We start from the raw sequence: 17,572 nt of genomic DNA on the forward strand, positions 1-17,572 counted from the left end.
AGAATTCTTTTAAAATTCACATGTTAAATGCATCCCAATGGAAAGCTATAAAACTAAAAATTAGAACACAAAAAGAGATCCTGCCTATTTACTTTCCTTATCAATATGGTTGTTCCAACATTCTTAAATATGGCTTGTGTCCCTTATATTAACTTTTATTACTTTGAAAATCAAAATTATACTAAAAATTAAAACTTCAGTTAGTTTTTTTGGTTGATAATACTTGCTATAGTGTCTACAAAGATTTATCTTTTATTATAAAACTTTTCACATTCAAAATCTCTGATAGAAATAATAATTTCTATAACAAAGAAGAAAATTATCCAAAAATGCTGATTATATAATTACACAGAAATATTTTAATTTTTATATTAAAAAATCATAAAATGAAAATGCCTGCCAAAACCTGGGAAAATGCAAATGTCAAATATAGAATTTTAATGTCATTCATGAATAAAAATTCATTCCACTCTGTAATAATACCAAGACTTTAGGAGGAAAATGTTGCCAAAAAATATAAGGAAAACTTGTAGAAGAAACATTATAAATAATCTATAAACACCAAATGCTCAAACTATCTATAAAAGAAATGTACAATAAAATAACAAGATTCCAATTTTTTCAAGTAAATAAATTTAAAAAATGATAGTATCTGTGTTGGTGAGTTATGTGACAAAAAGGATTCTTTGTACTGTTCCTGAAGATATTTCAAGAAAACAACTTGATAATGTATCTTCAGATATTTTAAATTCTTTATATAAAGAAATAATAAGAAATAACTTTAGGATTTAAGGATGTACTTTGCAATATTCGTTACAATAACAAAAATTGAAAGAAATAAAGCTTAACATATAGAAATAGGTGCGTATGTGTTTAAAATGTCTGTGAATAATTTGGGGAATACGGTACAGCACTAAATGAGAACCGTAGGAAAATATAATATACCAATATTTTATGTGTATGAATTATATGTATTATATAATTATATGTATATATAATTAAATGTATGTAAATGAAAAATGTCTGGAAGGAAATAGACCATGCTATCTTTAGTGATGGAAATGAGTGATTAATGTTTTACATATTAATTCTTTATAATATTCTCTATTTGTAATATTAAACATGTATTCATGCATTACCTGGGAGAAACATATCCCTAAATAGTTTTTGAAAAAAAGGTTCAGTAGAAGCTAAGAAAGAGGGATGGAGGAAGAGAAACCAGAAAACCAAAAATAAGTGCTTTTTAAAAACATGCACGCTAACACACACACACGCACATGCACACACACACACACACTCAGAGCAATTGGATCATATCCAAAGACGTTTATTTTTTCAAACCTTTCTCCTGGTTTTTTAAAAAAAGTGAAATGTACAGAATAGCCTTTAAAAGCCGCTGGGGCTTGTAAGAGTGTGACATTACTGTTCTGAAACAAGAACTGATCATATGGCCTCACTAAAAAGACCATTACCATGTCATTATTGGAAAGCAGTTTGTGTAGAGTTTTATTGACTAGAATTTATGACAGCGATGGAAACACATCCACTCAAATATCCGCTGTCACTCTTTAATGCTGTTACCTAAATATCAGGCACGTGAGTTGCTGCTTAGCCTTCTAGTCTAAATATTTAAAGTAATGAAACTGAATGTAGTCTTTCACTTAAATTTATTCTTTCTTCTCTTTCTCCCTGTCCCACCGCCAATGTACATACACAATCATAATCACAATCACAGGGCAACATTTGATTTCATCACCAAAAGGAAAGAAATTTCATCTAGGAAATCCATAGAAAATGTCAGGTATAGGCATATTAGCATCCTAAATGTGAAAAAATGAAAATAATTTAATTCTTCAGTCAATTGTGTGTTTCTCTGATTTCTATTATGCTCTTTATTCTGAAGCAATATTGTATTTTTATAGCATTTAGCTTTGCCTGACCATCAAAAGCAATGCTTGATTAGACAAAATAAAAAATGGTAAAAAATATGTAAACAGCATCCAGAGATGACTTTAGTAAACATCTCAGATTCTCACAACCTTCCACTCTTCTTTATAGTCTTGTTGCTATGGAGGTCTTATTTCAAAACTGGATTAATGCTGCATATATAATTTTGCAGTTTTTTATTTTAACGTATAACTTGGGTAAACTTTCCATGACGTTAACTATTATACTGATTATGGCTTTTGGAATCAAAAAAAAAAAGCTGAAAATTGTCATGCCATGTTTTCTTGACCAAAAATAATAACAACAACAATAATAATAAAAAAATTAACAGGTAACATTTAATGAATGTTCACTATATGTCAGGAAGTGTGTAAGTTCTTTGCTTGTACTAATTAATTTAATCCTTACAGCAACCTTGTAAAGCAGGTACTATTATTCTTCCCTTTTTACATGTGAGGAAAGGGAGGCCCAGAGAACTGTCACCTTGGCCAGGATCATGGAGCAAGCCAATGGTGGAACCAGCATCAGAATCGAGGCGCTCTGGCCCCAGAGCCCATGGGGCACTGACTTTATAAAGAATCTACCAAATTCAGCAGAATTCATGGCACAGTAATTGAAAAAAAAAAAAAAAAAAGCTCATGTTTTTTAAGGGAGCAGACTTTTTTCCGTCTTTAATAGCTTTTATGTAGTTTGAACATACAACTGTTTTTAAGTGTACTTACATGTTGGTTTTCCCATGTTAACTTCAATAGACAGAGCTGTAGAGAAACGTCAGCCCTTGGTGTCGTAGATGAAAGGTCTACTTCGACATAGAGTTGTGATGGCTTTGCCTTGTTTCTTTTCCACTCAGGAAGCAACCAGCTTGGCCCCATATATGGCCACACGTCCGTGAGGACAGGAAGTCTGCTGGATGATCACCACTGGCACTCTGTGGTCATTGAGCGCCAGGGCCGGAGCATCAACCTCACCCTGGACAGAAGCACACAGCACTTCCGCACCAATGGGGAGTTCGACTACCTGGATTTGGACTATGAGGTAAATTTGAGGATGTGTAAGTTGTAACGCATCAAGTGGCTGCCTCAGTTTCCTACTGTCTTGTTGTATTATTGTTAATCATATACCTTCCTATACCATTTTCATTTTATCCTCCAAAGAAAACTTAACTTACAACTTGACAACCTAATTTGTTAATATGTCGTTTTATTCATTTCTAAATTATTCATAATGAGTTCTTAAAACATATTTAAAAACTTGGTACCAAAATAACATACTGATATATTTAAAGAGAAGGACCATCTATCATGTTATCATGGCCATTTAACGAAACCACAATAAATTTAAGTTGTAATCTTTTCTTTGGTAGTTAATTATAACATAAATCACCTGTTCTTGATGATGTACAGTATATTATGTACATAGGATTGTCTAATATTTATTACAAAATATTGAATAAGAAATCCTGAGTTCTGGTATATGTTAAGTCATTGACAAGTTCTGTTTTCTCAGATATCATTGTCATAAAAGAAATAAAAATACAGAATATTTTAAAGAGATTGTCCATAAATAAAAATATTTTTTTACCTTCCAAATGATCAAAGATTAAAAAATAATCAATGATCATATTGTTGCCATAAAAAATATATATTCTCATAATATACTGGTAGGCGTATCAAGTTTTTTAATTATTTGGAGAGCAGTTCAACCTTAAAATGTCCATCAAAAATGTTAATCATAAATAGGGATAAAAGTTCTGTAAGAAGATGTTCATCACTGGGGCACCCCTATGAGTTTGCTGTGCCACCTCCATGTGCCTCGGCCCCCAGTTTTGAAATTGCAGGTATATACATATACATATATGTATGTTACTGATATCCGTACATAAATCTTTCAGAACATAGAATGTGCTTTACCATAACATAGTAAGTGAAAAAGTCAGGATTTACAACTATGTTATTTTCTTTATATGTTTAAATAGTTTCTAAATTTTCTGTAATATAAATACATTATATATGTTTCTAAATAGAAATTTAGAATAGAATATGCCATATAAACTTTGAAATAGAGACTTTATTAACATTAAAATAAATCTAAGGTTATCAGGAAATAATTACTCCTCCAAATATCTCTTTAAAGTAAAAATGATGGTTGAAAGGGAAAGAATGTGAAAATCCCTGAAATTTCTATCTTCTGTAAATTAATATGAATCTTGACTTATGTGGCTTATCTCCTACTATAGGAGAGAATTTAAAGATGAATTATTCATTCTCCATTAATAAACTTTGAAGTATCATAGAAGAGGTGAGAAATCCTGGAACATTAGTAATGGGCAAACACAATTCCAATTTTCAAAAACAGAATTAAAAATTTGGGGTTATAGACCCTTTGAGTTTTTGATGAAATCTATGAATATTCATGCACACACAATGCTTTCTATGGGGTCAGCAGTTTCATCGACACTTCGAAGCCCCTCTAGATAGAATACCATGTTTGAGAACCTCACCTGTAGACTAAAATGCCTGAGACATATTTGTTAGAGAGACACAGGAAAAAAATTTTAATTTACTAGAAAGAATCAGGAGAGACTCAACATATTTCTCTTTGTAGAGCTACTACCTGATTACTTTCCTCAGATCCTGCAGTGATTGGCAAAAGCTGCAATGAAAATGGTTGGGCCTACCTTTATATCTCAACATGTTTACCTGAAGATAAAGGGATTCTCTTGGCTTATTTGTTTAAAGAAAATTAGGGACTATAGTAGAATCGGTCTCTCAGTGTTTTTGCACACATCTCCTTGCACGAAAGGGTTCACTATGACTAACAAAAGACACGCCTGTTACTCAGGAAATTGTAAGGATTTTAGGAGCTCTGTGCCAGGAATTGGGAACAAAGATGAAAAATATTTATTATACTACACCATTATTCAATATTTCCATCATGTAGACAAAATAAACATAAATAACCTCAAGAGCATACACGATAGGAAAATGTAGACATGAGTTCTGAGTAGTTATTAATATTTTGTTTAATGTATTGAATTTAAAGCTTATATAATTTAATTTTTAACAATGACTCCAACAATCAGTTCTCATGAGCCAGTATTGGCAGGATGCAGCACACTGCTGCCAGTGGTTAATTAAATAATACCTAGCCTCATTCCCGGGGATATATTGATACATCATAAAAGAAGCAATAGAAGACAAGTTTGTTCCTTTGACATAACTCAATTTGGGCATTTCTGGGGGGGGAGAAGCCTTAACCGTTCACTTCACTGACCTCTCTGTAGCCTGTTAAAAGTGAGCAAATCACCATTGCAGTCAAGCTGCAGCTACATGGTGACCTGAGAAGCGTGCAAGGGTGTACAGAGGCAGTTCACTTCATTCTTCCTCCTCCAGCCAGTGACAACACAGGGCAGGGCAGCAGACTGGTGTTTGTCCTGGCTTCTCTCCCTTCTTTATCCAAATGCCAAGATACACCCACTTTGGATGTTATGCCCTTGCCTTTGCCATACAGCTCTGCTTGGAAAGTAGAAGAGTGCTTCCCCCTTGCCCACTGCAGAACTGGGCTAGGATTTTAGAAACCGGTTGAGATTTTGTAGAGAATCAACGGCATGAGCTCAAATTGGAGCCATAGTCCTGGGTTTGAATCCCTTTTTGCCCCTAACTGGTTGTGTGACAGTGGTGAAATCACATTCCCTTTCTATAAAGTGAATATAATAGCACATTGCTCATAGGGTTATGTGAGGAGACAACAGGAAGTAATAGAAATCACCACATATATCAGTTATAATTAATAAGACTGAACATAACAGATACATGTTTATTCCTTTCACATAAAAGGAGCCTACAGGCAGGTAGCCCTGGGCTCAAATGGCAGCATCATGGTCATCAAGACCACAGTCTACTTTTATCCTGCTGCTACTCCATCCCCTCTGCAAATCACTCCAAGATAGTCACTCACGTTCCATTTTGTATTCCAGACAGTGCAAAGGAAGGAAGTGAAGAAGACTGTGCCCCCCCCATCCCTTTAATTATAGTTCTTGGAGTCACACACAACCCTTCCACTTAAATCTCATGAGACCAAAACTTGTTCAAAGAGGTTGGTAAATGCCATGTATTGTCTGGGGAGCCTGTGCCTAGCTGAAAAGCAATGGTTTTTTCTTAAAGAAGGTGGGAGAAAGGACACTCAGAGGTATCTAGCAGTCTCTGCCACCCTTTGGAAACTCTTGGTAGCTAACAAAAAAAAGGTCAGTGCAATTCTTTTTTAGAGTCAACGTTGTCATTGAATGGCAGTGCCATTCATAAGGCAATTGTGTGAGTCATAGCAATATCAGATTATTAATCTAACAACTGCAACAGTTTTCTTTTTACCATGAGAATGATTACAATATCACAACGTGTTTCCTTTTACTGATGAGAATACATAACAAGAAACAAGTAGTGAGCACCTAATAGCAAATGATGAGTTACATTAAGAATTGAGATTTGAACCCACATCTCTTAATTGTAAGGAATCTGGTAAATTGAGCCTGTGACGCTTCACCAGGGTACCTTCTGTAAGGTAGGACATGAGCCCAAGGTTGTTGAAAACAGAGAAACCGTAAGGAGTGTGTGAATCATCATCTGGAAGGAAAATGAGAGTCCCCTCCGTAAAGGAACTACGCACACAGAGAAGGAATAAAACAATACTTTTAAATAGCATTTAGTAATATTATTCAGAATGTGATGCTGCATGTCATTAAGGCTGGAAGATTTTATTACTGGAGCAGAAATTGATAAAATTGATAAAATGAATTTTAGATGGGAAATACAACACTCCATTAAAGTATCATTAATTCCTACCTTTGTTATTAATTACATGTATATAGCACCTGATAAGTTCAGTTCAATGCCACTTGAAAATATTTTCCTAATCTATTTTAGAATACTCTATTATTCATTTTGTAGTTTCCTTATTATTTTTTATGTATTCTTAGTTTTTCTCTTTTCTTCCCATGTTTAAAATCTAAGGTAAATGATATATATACAGCTAACCAGTATTAATACATTTAATTTTATTTTAAGTGAGGTTTTTGGTTTTTTATACTGTCTCATAAACCATCATTAATTTGTGCTTTGTCCCTAAAACCAGTTAAGTGTTTAAAATGCATATACACACTACTATATATAAAATAGATAAACAACAAGGACCTACTGTAGAGCACAGGGAACTATATTCTATATCTTGTAATAACCAATAATGAAAAAGAATCTGAGAAAGAATATATATATGTGTATAACTAAATCACTTTGCTATACACCTGAAACTAACAACATTGTACATTAAAAATTTTTAAATGGTTAAAAAATAATTTTAAAAATTTAAATTTTTTTTAAAATTTTTTAAAAATTTTTTTAAAATTAAAAAGTAAAAATAAAATGCCGAAACATAAATAACAGAAGCATAATTTGTGTCTTCTAAAACCCAAAGATCTCTGCTTTATATATAAAATATGAAGTCTTGACATTAAAATATGTCTTTCATTTTCAAAACTTTGTAAGAAAAATTGGTAATTTAATAATAATTAAGAGAAATATATCTGGTTTATATATCTTGATATTACAGCTATGATTAATAGATTCATTCACTACTAATTCTTTGTTAGCAGTAAATGTCATTGGCAATACATAATTAAGTATAATTTTCTATTATATGAAATTGATATTTAGTACTATAATTGGATCAAAAATATGTAGAAAAATATATACTCCCTTTTTATAGGCAATGATTGCTTAAGAATCACAGGAAGGAGCATTGACCTTATTCCTTAGGACCTAGGAGACCTATAATATCTTTAAACCTGTACTTCTCAAATCATAGCCCCCAAATCTGAAGATGTTCCTAATCAATGTTGCAATTAGACTTTTGGAACTATTTTCTGCATTCAAATAAGACCAATGAATTTTTTACTCTAATGGTCATTAGACTATAATGTCTAAATAGGCTGAATACAATTTTCTTTGCTTTTGGCTGAAGTTTTATAAACTTAATATTTTAATGCTGGTTATTTCATAATGGCTAGAAGCATTTATTGATAGTATGTCTTTGAATGATAAGCATAAAAATGTATTCTTAATATTACTTAATGAAAGATATTTGCTGTGTACAATCTTTTAAAACAGTCCCAGGAAAATTGATAAACTGTCTTCTGTGTATTAAAATGCTAGGGGTTGTTGCTATTTTCTTGTTCAAGTTACAGTCTAATTTTCAGAATTAATGACAATTAGCATATACTTCAATAACAACATAATTTAATATGCAACAGACTTTGGAGGCAGAAAAAAATGTCTGTATATATTGGTCGAGGTAAAGATAACTGACCTTGGATCTAATAGTAGTTTTGTCTAATTTATTGTAAATGTTTTTGTTTTTTTTTTAAGTTGAATACAGTATGAATGTTGACATTTCGTCTTTTTTTTTCAAAGATAACCTTTGGAGGCATACCTTTCTCCGGTAAGCCAAGTTCCAGCAGTAGAAAGAATTTCAAAGGCTGCATGGAAAACATTAACTACAATGGCATCAACATAACTGATCTCGCCAGAAGGAAGAAACTAGAACCCTCAAATGTGGTAAGGTTTCTCACCCCCAAAATATTGGTTCATAGAAAAAGCAAAGAAATTTTATTGTGTCTGGACTGTTAATAAACAACAGCATCATAGCATTTATCATCAGGCTTGTGGTGAGTTCAACCATATAAAACTAACTTTAGAGTTACCTGAAGATGTGGAGATATTGAATTTACTCTGAGAATAGATACCAGTTTTTGAGTTAAATTAACCAGAAATAGACAATAAGTTTGATTCAGAGGGGGCCCAGAATTTCAGCCCCAGTGTTTCTGGATTCCCCATGGCAGAGGAACAGGCATACCTCATCGCAGCCTTTCAGCAGCCCTTGTGTCGGCAGCCTCATGTTTCCAAATGTCACATCGTATATAGCTCTGCATTTCTTGATTTTGATGTAATTCAATATTTTAAAAGTTTTAAAACCAGGAACTTTATTATATTTACTTCCATGTTTCCAAAGTTAATTCACTCAAATATGTAAAGAAATAAACTTCTTGTCCAAGTTAAACATACCAAATATTATGCAATTAAATAAAGATGGATTAGACTGGATAGTGAAATCTGTGACCCAGAAGCTCACAGTGGTCTTCTCTGACTCTGGTGTGAGTGTTTCCAGGTTGAACTATTTCAAGAAGGAGAGTAGAAATCAAAGAACATGCTAGCACACTTGCGTTCCTACGACACCATATAGGATCACTACAAGATATCAACTTAAAAATCTGGTATGTGAGTTCCTTATGGCTCTGCAAGAGCAGGAGTTTCTTTAATCCCAAAATGTAATCGAGAAGAGCCTGGGAATCCAGAGGTCCATGTGTTTGGGAGCCAGCAGGAGTGGATAATATAATGAGTATTTGTGCTATGTTCTAAAAGACTCTGGTCTTGTTAACCCAAACTTGAGTCTAGGGTTTTCATAAAATTACTGGACAAATGGAAATGCTGAATGAATAACCAAGAGTTCAGGTTGGATATAAGAAACTATAAAATAATAATTTAATGCAAAATTTTTCTTTACTAATTATCTTTCTTAAAAATAATGATGAATTTATACTAATAGTTAAAAATTGAACTTTGGTGAAATTTTCTCATAAGATATATTGACTGTAGAGAAAAATAATAATAGCTCCATGTACAGGCAAAAGGCACTGTACAAGACCTGTTACATTTATGGTAATCTAAGAACAATACTACAAGGGAGATATTGTCATAAACATTTTGTAGATGAAAACTGAGATTTAAACTGGAAAAATAACTTTCCAATCAACACAGATTGTGGATTCACAGTATCCGACCCCTGAGGTCATGGTCTCTTTCCATGCTGTGTTATTTCTTATCTAGAGCAGTATTTATACATAGGTTATTTTAAGTTTGGGATAAAATGGCATCAGAGTCCTTTTGTTTCCTCAGAAATTGTTACTTAAGATAGAAGGGTACAGAGTCCAAATCATCATAATACCTTTTCCATTATTTATACCTTTAAGAAGTAAAGTGTTATTTCTGCCCAAACCTCTCAGTTGGTCCTCATATGTATTAATTAGGTACCGAAACTACAGAGAATTGCACTCCGGGGGACTCATTCCAAAACCAGCTTTAACCACAAAATATATATTGTGCTTATAAATGCTATTTTAACTTGAATAACAAAGACATTTAGAAAAGCATGAATTATCTATAATTATGTTTGTTAAAATAGAATGAGCAAACATAAAAAAGGCTTTGAAACAAAAATATACCTATATATTAAAAGTTTAGGCAGTATAGAGGCAAGCTGGACATTTGCAAGCAGCTCTACAAAGGCAAATATTTACGTAGGAAATTTGCTTTCAAAGATGTCAGGTGCTGATAGTTCAGTGGAATTGACTCAGCACTCATCCTGCACCCCTCTCCATATACACACCCATTTCCTCATTATACGGTGGATCCAGAGTCAGCACCATTACTCAGAAAATACCTTTAACTTTGCGGGGAGACAGTCCCCACAGCACAGGCATGCAGTCATTTATGACATCTCCGTTATTATGCACAACCAGTTCTTTTCATCGGGAAAAGTAAGCATTTAAAAATAATCATCTGTGAAGTCACAGCACAAATTTAATTTGAATATTAATTCACAGAGAGACAGCCTAGCTTAATGTACTAAAGTGGAAGAGCTATGCATCTAGGGACAAATATGCGGTGTTGTTAAACAAACAAACAAAAAATGAAGTGAAAATGTCTCCAAATCATATTCCTCAAGATATGGTGGGTTAAAAAAAAGATGGAAAGGGCTTCCCTGGTGGCGCAGTGGTTGAGAGTCCGTCTGCCGATGCAGGGGACGCGGGTTCATGCCCCGGTCCGAGAAGATCCCACATGCCGCGGAGCGGCTGGACCCGTGAGCCATGGCCGCTGAGCCTGTGTGTCCGGAGCCTGTGCTCCGCGACAGGAGGGGCCACAGCAGTGAGAGGCCCGCGTACTGAAAAAAAAAAAAAAAGATGGAAGAATATGTAGATTTTCATATCTTTAAAAGGAAGGTACTTAGATACTAGAATATAAAACTCAATGTATTTGAATAATAAATCAAATTTCCTTGTACCAAATAGAGGGGTTGTGAAGGGGAAGGAGGAAGCTTTAATTACTGCAAGTTTTCTTTTCCTTTTGTACATTCATGTCACTGTTTCCACAAACATTAATGTGTTATATATGCACACTTCATGGGAATTTATTTATTTTATAAATTTATTTTATTTTTGGCTGCGTTGGGTCTTCGTTGCTGCACACAGGCTTTTCTCTAGTTGCGGCGAGCGGGGGCTACTCTGCATTGCAGTGCGTGGGCTTCTCATTGCAGTGGCTTCTCTTGTTGCGGAGCACAGGCTGTAGGCGCACAGGCTTTAGTAGTTGTGGCACACAGGCTCAGCAGTTGTGCCTCACAGGCTCTAGAGCGCAGGCTCAGTAGTTGTGGTGCACGGGCTTAGTTGCTCCACAGCATGTGGGATCTTCCCGGACCAGGGCTCGAACCCGTGTCTCCTGCATTGGCAGGCGGATTCTTAACCACTGCACCACCAGGGAAGTCCTTCATGGGAATTTAAATGAGATTTTTGAGTTGAATAACAAAATAATCTGAGATAATCACAATCATATTGATGCTAAATAGTTAATATTAATTCATATATATCAGGTATTGAGATAAAACCCAAGAGCATTTGCCCCATAATAGTTTAATAAATAGCAACCGAAATGATCATAGTTCCCACTGAGACCAGATTTATATGTTAATAAACATTTGACCAAGGCCATCCAGAAGAGGACAAAGGCATTCCCTCCCTGGCTGATGCAGCATCAGTTGTGGGGGAGGGAAAAGCAGCTCCTTGCTGTCTTCAGAAGGTCCAGTGGTCCACACCCAAGCCCACCACACAGGGACACATCCATTCCATGGTCAGCCCATCACATCAGGCTGTCAGTCTCTCAATTTCATGCTGGATGGTGCTTGTACGAATCCCTCAACTTGGTAGCCAACTGCCGTATCCTGTTAGCTATAGCAGGAAGGACATGCCGAGGTATCCAATTGCTGCATCCGTGTCACACTGCTGCACGTGGGAATTTCACACAGGCTCAAGTTCTGCTTTGAAATTTGTAAAACTGTCGCTTTGTCTACTGTCTTCCATGGATGCTTATTTTATTCTACACTTTCCTTAAAGCATGCCCTTCTGCTTTCCAGGGAAATTTGAGTTTCGCATGCGTGGAGCCCTACACGGTACCTGTCTTTTTCAATGCTACCAGTTACCTGGAGGTGCCTGGACGGCTTCATCAAGACCTGTTTTCGGTTAGTTTCCAGTTCAGGACTTGGAACCCCAATGGTCTCCTGCTTTTCAGTCATTTTGCGGATCATTTGGGCAACGTGGAGATTGACCTCACTGACAGCAAAGTCAGCGTTCACATCAACATCACGCAGACCAAGATGAGCCAGATAGATATTTCCTCAGGTCAGTGAAATCTATTCAGTGTTCGCTCCTGAAACTATCGTGATTTCCACAGCTTAAGTTCTGTTGTTGCTGTGTTGGTGTCACATGCTCGTGATTATGTTTGGAATCAGACTTTTGAGGTACTCTCTTAGCTGCGCTGAGTGCGGATTGAATGAGGGAAACAGAACCTCGCTGATATGGTGAGGGTGGGCGAGGAGGAAAGTTGGTTGAGACCGTCTCAGAGGACTGAAATCTTCCATTTTTTTTTTGCAAATGCTAGTTCATTTTGAATAGAGCAGTGGATACTCCTCTAAGTTAATGTTATATGTTTAAAAACAAAGAATGTTTATTTGATTAACATAAGAAAGAGTAGTTTATCTTTTGACCTTATGGGCATTCAAATACCTTTTACTATTAGTAATAAGACTATTGATTTAATTATGACTTTAAAGGTATATTCTGCTTGAATCAAAAGCTCAAAGTGATCTTGCTAAATTTGTACAACGTGTCAGAAAAAAAGGGGGGTGAGTACAAACAGGAATGACAGGAGATATGTATCGACTGAGGGCAGACTGGCCTGGCTAAGCAGAGTAATTTTTAAACTTGACATGGTAGTGGTGTGATAAACTGAGACTTAGGTAATATTGTTGTTATTTGAACAAACTTGGCGACCTTGGAATATTCCTTGATTATGATGGTGCAAAGAAAACTGAGATTGCAAAGTGAGATGTCATAAACAAAGAGAATAATGTATGATATGGGACTGATAAATAATTTTTAAAAATCACCAAATTTCTCTAGATGTTTCTTGCAATAGGTGTTTTAAGTAAGTATTTATTTTAAGTAAAGAACTATTTAGAAATGGAAGACAGAAGGAGAAAGAATGTTTCCTGAGCCCCTTACAGATGTACCAAATTCTAAGAGAAGAAGTTCGTAACAGAAGGCTCAACTGTGTGACTGTGGACTCTGATTTCTAAATATTCCGTATTCACTCGTGACACCATATGCACACACCTGACACAGTTGCTAACATGTTGTATGATTTGGTCCATCTCATTTCTCTTCTATGCTATCAGCTCCTTGAAGGCAGAAGCCATGCCCCACATATACAGCAGCACCTGTAACGTAAGAGGTGCTCCAGGAATGTTTGAATTCAGCACTGTGGCTCCTTGAACACAGAATATCTCCTGCTCAAGGATAGGTATCTTTTCATACAGTAGGCTGTGTGCTTCTGTATGGCCTGGCTTTGTGGACTCTTACTTAAAAGGACTCAAGGAAGACAGGAACCGTTATGTCACAGATGTCTCTGAATTATAGAAATCAAAAGCTATAGTGAAATACCTAGATGTTTACTTTTTCTTTCTTATGTTGTTAGTTTTGCTTTCTCCCTGAATGTCCAGAGTCAAAATGATTGATCACCATATTCTAGCACTACTTCCCAGTATAAATCCACCCGGAGAGATTTAGAACAAATAGAAATTATCTGGAGAGACCAGAATAACACATAAAACAAATACACATACAAATATTGACCACATTTGAGAAATTCCCCATTAGATTCTGTTATGTTTAATGATTCTTTTCTAATGCTTAAACACATAAAAATATAAGGATGAAGGCCTCCCTTCTGGCATTCACTGAGCAAACCCAATCTCTTGGTGGTTTTCCACATAACAGGAACCATTATAATTAAAAGAATAGGATCTTAAACATAGTGAATAATAGACATTTACTAATTTAATTTGGTCTAATTTAGGACTCCAAGATACTCTCATCTGTTTTAAACTGTGTTTATTAAAATATAAAAGAAAGAACAAAGGAATCCAATATGCAATAACTAATTTACCTTAATAGATTTGCTTAAATATGATAAAAGTAGACTTCAGGTGTTTTTGACAATTTAGCTAAGAATCTGTGCAAATTAAGGAGAACAGATGTGAAACCCAAAATTTTATATAGTCTCACTCTTATATAGTCCAAAGAAAGTATTTATGTTTCAAAGATTTTCATTTTTTCCCATACATGGAGCACACTAATATTTGGTTTAACAAAGGGAAATCATTCTGTATTATATATACCCTATTCATTTATTGTTGAAGTATAGTTGATTTACAATACTGTGTTAGCTTCAGGTGTACAAGAAAGTGATTCAAATATAGATTCTTTTTAGATTATTTTCCCATTATAGGTTGTTACAAGATATTGGATATAGTTCCCTGTGCTATACAGTTAATCCTTACTGTTTAACTATTTTATGTGTAGTATTGTGTGTCTGTTAATCCCATACTCCTAATTTATCCCTCCCCTCCCTTTCCCTTTTGGTAACCATAATTTTATGTTCTATGTCTGTGAGTCTATTTCTGTTTGGTAAATAAGTTCATTTGTATTATTTTTTAGATTCCACATATAAGTGATACCATATGATATTTGTCTTTTCTCTGACTTAGTTCACTTAGTATGATCATCTCTAGGTTCATCCATGTTACTGCAAATGGCATCATTTCATTCTTTTTTATGAATAATATTCCATTTTATATATGTACCACATCTTCTTTATCCATTCATCTGTCAATGGACACTTAGGTTGCTTCCATGCCTTAGCTATTGTAAATAGTGCTGCAATGAACATTGGGGTGCATGTATCTTTTCGAATTAGCGTTTTTGTCTTTTCCAGATAAATGCCCAGAAGTGGGATTGCTGGATCATATCATACTTCAAATTTTAGTTTTTTAAGGAACCTCCAAGACTCTTTTCCATAGTAGCTGTACAAATTTACATTTCCACCAACAGTGTAGAAGGGTTCCATTTTCTCCACACCCTCTCCAGCATTCATTGTTTGCAGACTTTTTGATGATGGCCATTCTGACTGGTGTTGTTTTGATTTGCATTTCTCTAATAATTAGAAATGTTGAGCATCTTTTCATGTGCCTATTGGCCCTCTATATGTATTCTTTGGGAAAATGTCTATTTAGGTCTTCTGCCCATTTTTAGATTGGGTTGTTTTTTTGATATTGAGTTTTATGAGCTGTTTGTATATTTTGGAAACTAAGCCCTTGTTGGTTGCATCATTTGCAGTTATTTTCTCCCAGTCCCTAGGTTGTCTTTTCATTTTGTTTATGGTTTCCTTTGCTGTGCAAAAGCTGATAAGTTTGATTAGGTCCCATTTGTTTATTTTTGCTTTTATTTCTTTTGGCTTGGGAGACTGATCTAAGAAAATATTGCTATGATTTATTGCAGAGAATGTTTTGCCTATGCTCTCTTCTTGGAGTTTTATGGTGTCTTGTCTTATATTTAAGTCTTTAAGCCATCTTGAGTTTATTTTTGTGTACGGTGGGAGGAAGTAGTCTAACTTCATTGATTTACATGCAGCTGTCCAGATTTCCCAACACCACTTGCTGAAGAGACTGTCTTTTCTCCATTGTACATTCTTGCCTCCGATGTCAAAGATTAATTGACTGTAGGTGTTTGGGTTTATTTCATTGATCTATATATCTGTTTTTATGCGAATACCATGCTGTGTTGATTACTTTAGCTTTGTAGTATTGTCTGAAGTCTGGAAGGATTATGCCCCCAGCTTTTTTCTTTTCCCTCAGGATTGCTTTGGCAATTCTGGGTCTTTTGTGTTTCCGAATAAATTTTAGGATTATTGTTCTAGTTTTGTGAAAAAAATGCCATGGTTAATTTGATAGGGATCACATTATATCTGTGGATTGCTTTGGGCAGTTTGGCCATTTTAACAATATTCTTCCAGTCCAAGAGCATGGGATATCTTTCCATCTCTTTGAATCATCTTCAATTTCCTTTACCTTGGAGGTGAAAGTCTTATACACTGAAAACTATATCTACCCTATTCTTATCAACAGCATGAGCACTGAAGAATGAAAGTCCTATTTTACTTCTTTTTTGAAATAGCTTGGTTGCAAAAATGTAGGAGATAACGAAAATCTAGAAGAATAAAACACTAATAACATGTTGTTGTTCACACACACACACACACGTGTGTGCTACTTCTAAATAATAAGTTCTGTAGTCCAGGATGAAGGTAAGTCATTTGGTTGAAAAGCCATCTTGGAAAATATTGTTCTTTGGTGATGAATTCAAAATAAATTCGATAAGTTAGAGACTATTCAATATATTATTCACCCTCTCGCATTTTTTCCCTCTAAGTTGTGATTAATTTTTAAGTCTCATTAGTTATTGACTATGACTTGTAAAAATTAGTCAAACTCTGAGTAACCTTGAATTTGCAGAGTGGGTTATCTCTCTGTGAAAATATTTTCCAAGTTGCAACATCAACTTTCATAAAACATTCCACTACATTTATTTCTATTTAGAACAGAGGTCACTGACTGGTGAATATATATTTATGCATTACCTTTAACTAGGAATAAGTGCTAAAAAGAAAAAAAAATGCTGAAAGGGTCAAATGTATAACATCTGTTCACTCTGAGAATAATTTTCATTTTAACTTTCATATCTACTACCCTGGGAAAGGTGGACCTAGAGATGATTTTGTACCCCTAAATTGTTTCTAGCTTTATTGAGGTGTGATTGACAAATTAAAACTGTATATATTTAGGTTGTACAGTGTGGCTTTTTTAAAGATGTACAATGTGATGTTTTAATATACATGTACATTGTGACAGGATTACCACAAACAAGTTAATTAATACATGTACCTCACATAGTTATCTTTTGTGTGTGTGGTGAGGACACTTAAGATCTCTCTCTTATTTTATTTTGTATTTAAGTATACTATGCAGTATTGTTAACTATAATCACCATGCTGTGCATTTAGATACCCTAGAACTTTTTCGCCTCCTGACTGTGAAAGTTGGTACTCTTTGACCAATATTCAACAAGCCCCTGGCAACCACCATTCTACTCTTTGATTCTATATGACTTCTAGTCTTTTAAGATTCTACATATAAGTGAGGTCATCCAGTATTTGTCTTTTTTGTCTATTTCATTTAGCATAACATCCTCCAAGTTCAAATGATTTTGATCAAAACAGTGAGAAAATATTTTATATCATACTCAATACCTACTGAAACAAAGTTTTATGAAATAAAATTCACCATGTGCTCTCAT

General features: G+C 34.6%; 1 protein-coding gene across 1 annotated transcript in view; it reads left to right on the forward strand.

Moving 5' to 3' along the window:
• Positions 1-17,572, forward strand: part of CNTNAP2 (contactin associated protein 2) — a gene marked incomplete at both ends in the record, with an annotated part of 2,035,904 nt that overhangs the window by 907,172 nt on the left and 1,111,160 nt on the right. Inside the window, 3 exons of the mRNA XM_082846865.1 lie at positions 2,798-2,982; positions 8,409-8,552; positions 12,238-12,502. Of these exons, the coding sequence (XP_082702991.1) occupies positions 2,798-2,982; positions 8,409-8,552; positions 12,238-12,502 (594 nt within the window). The remainder of the gene's footprint in view (positions 1-2,797; positions 2,983-8,408; positions 8,553-12,237; positions 12,503-17,572) is intronic.

Source organism: Leucopleurus acutus (assembly GCF_964270905.1).
Source record: "Leucopleurus acutus genome assembly, chromosome: 9".
NCBI classification, from domain to species: domain Eukaryota; kingdom Metazoa; phylum Chordata; class Mammalia; order Artiodactyla; family Delphinidae; genus Leucopleurus; species Leucopleurus acutus.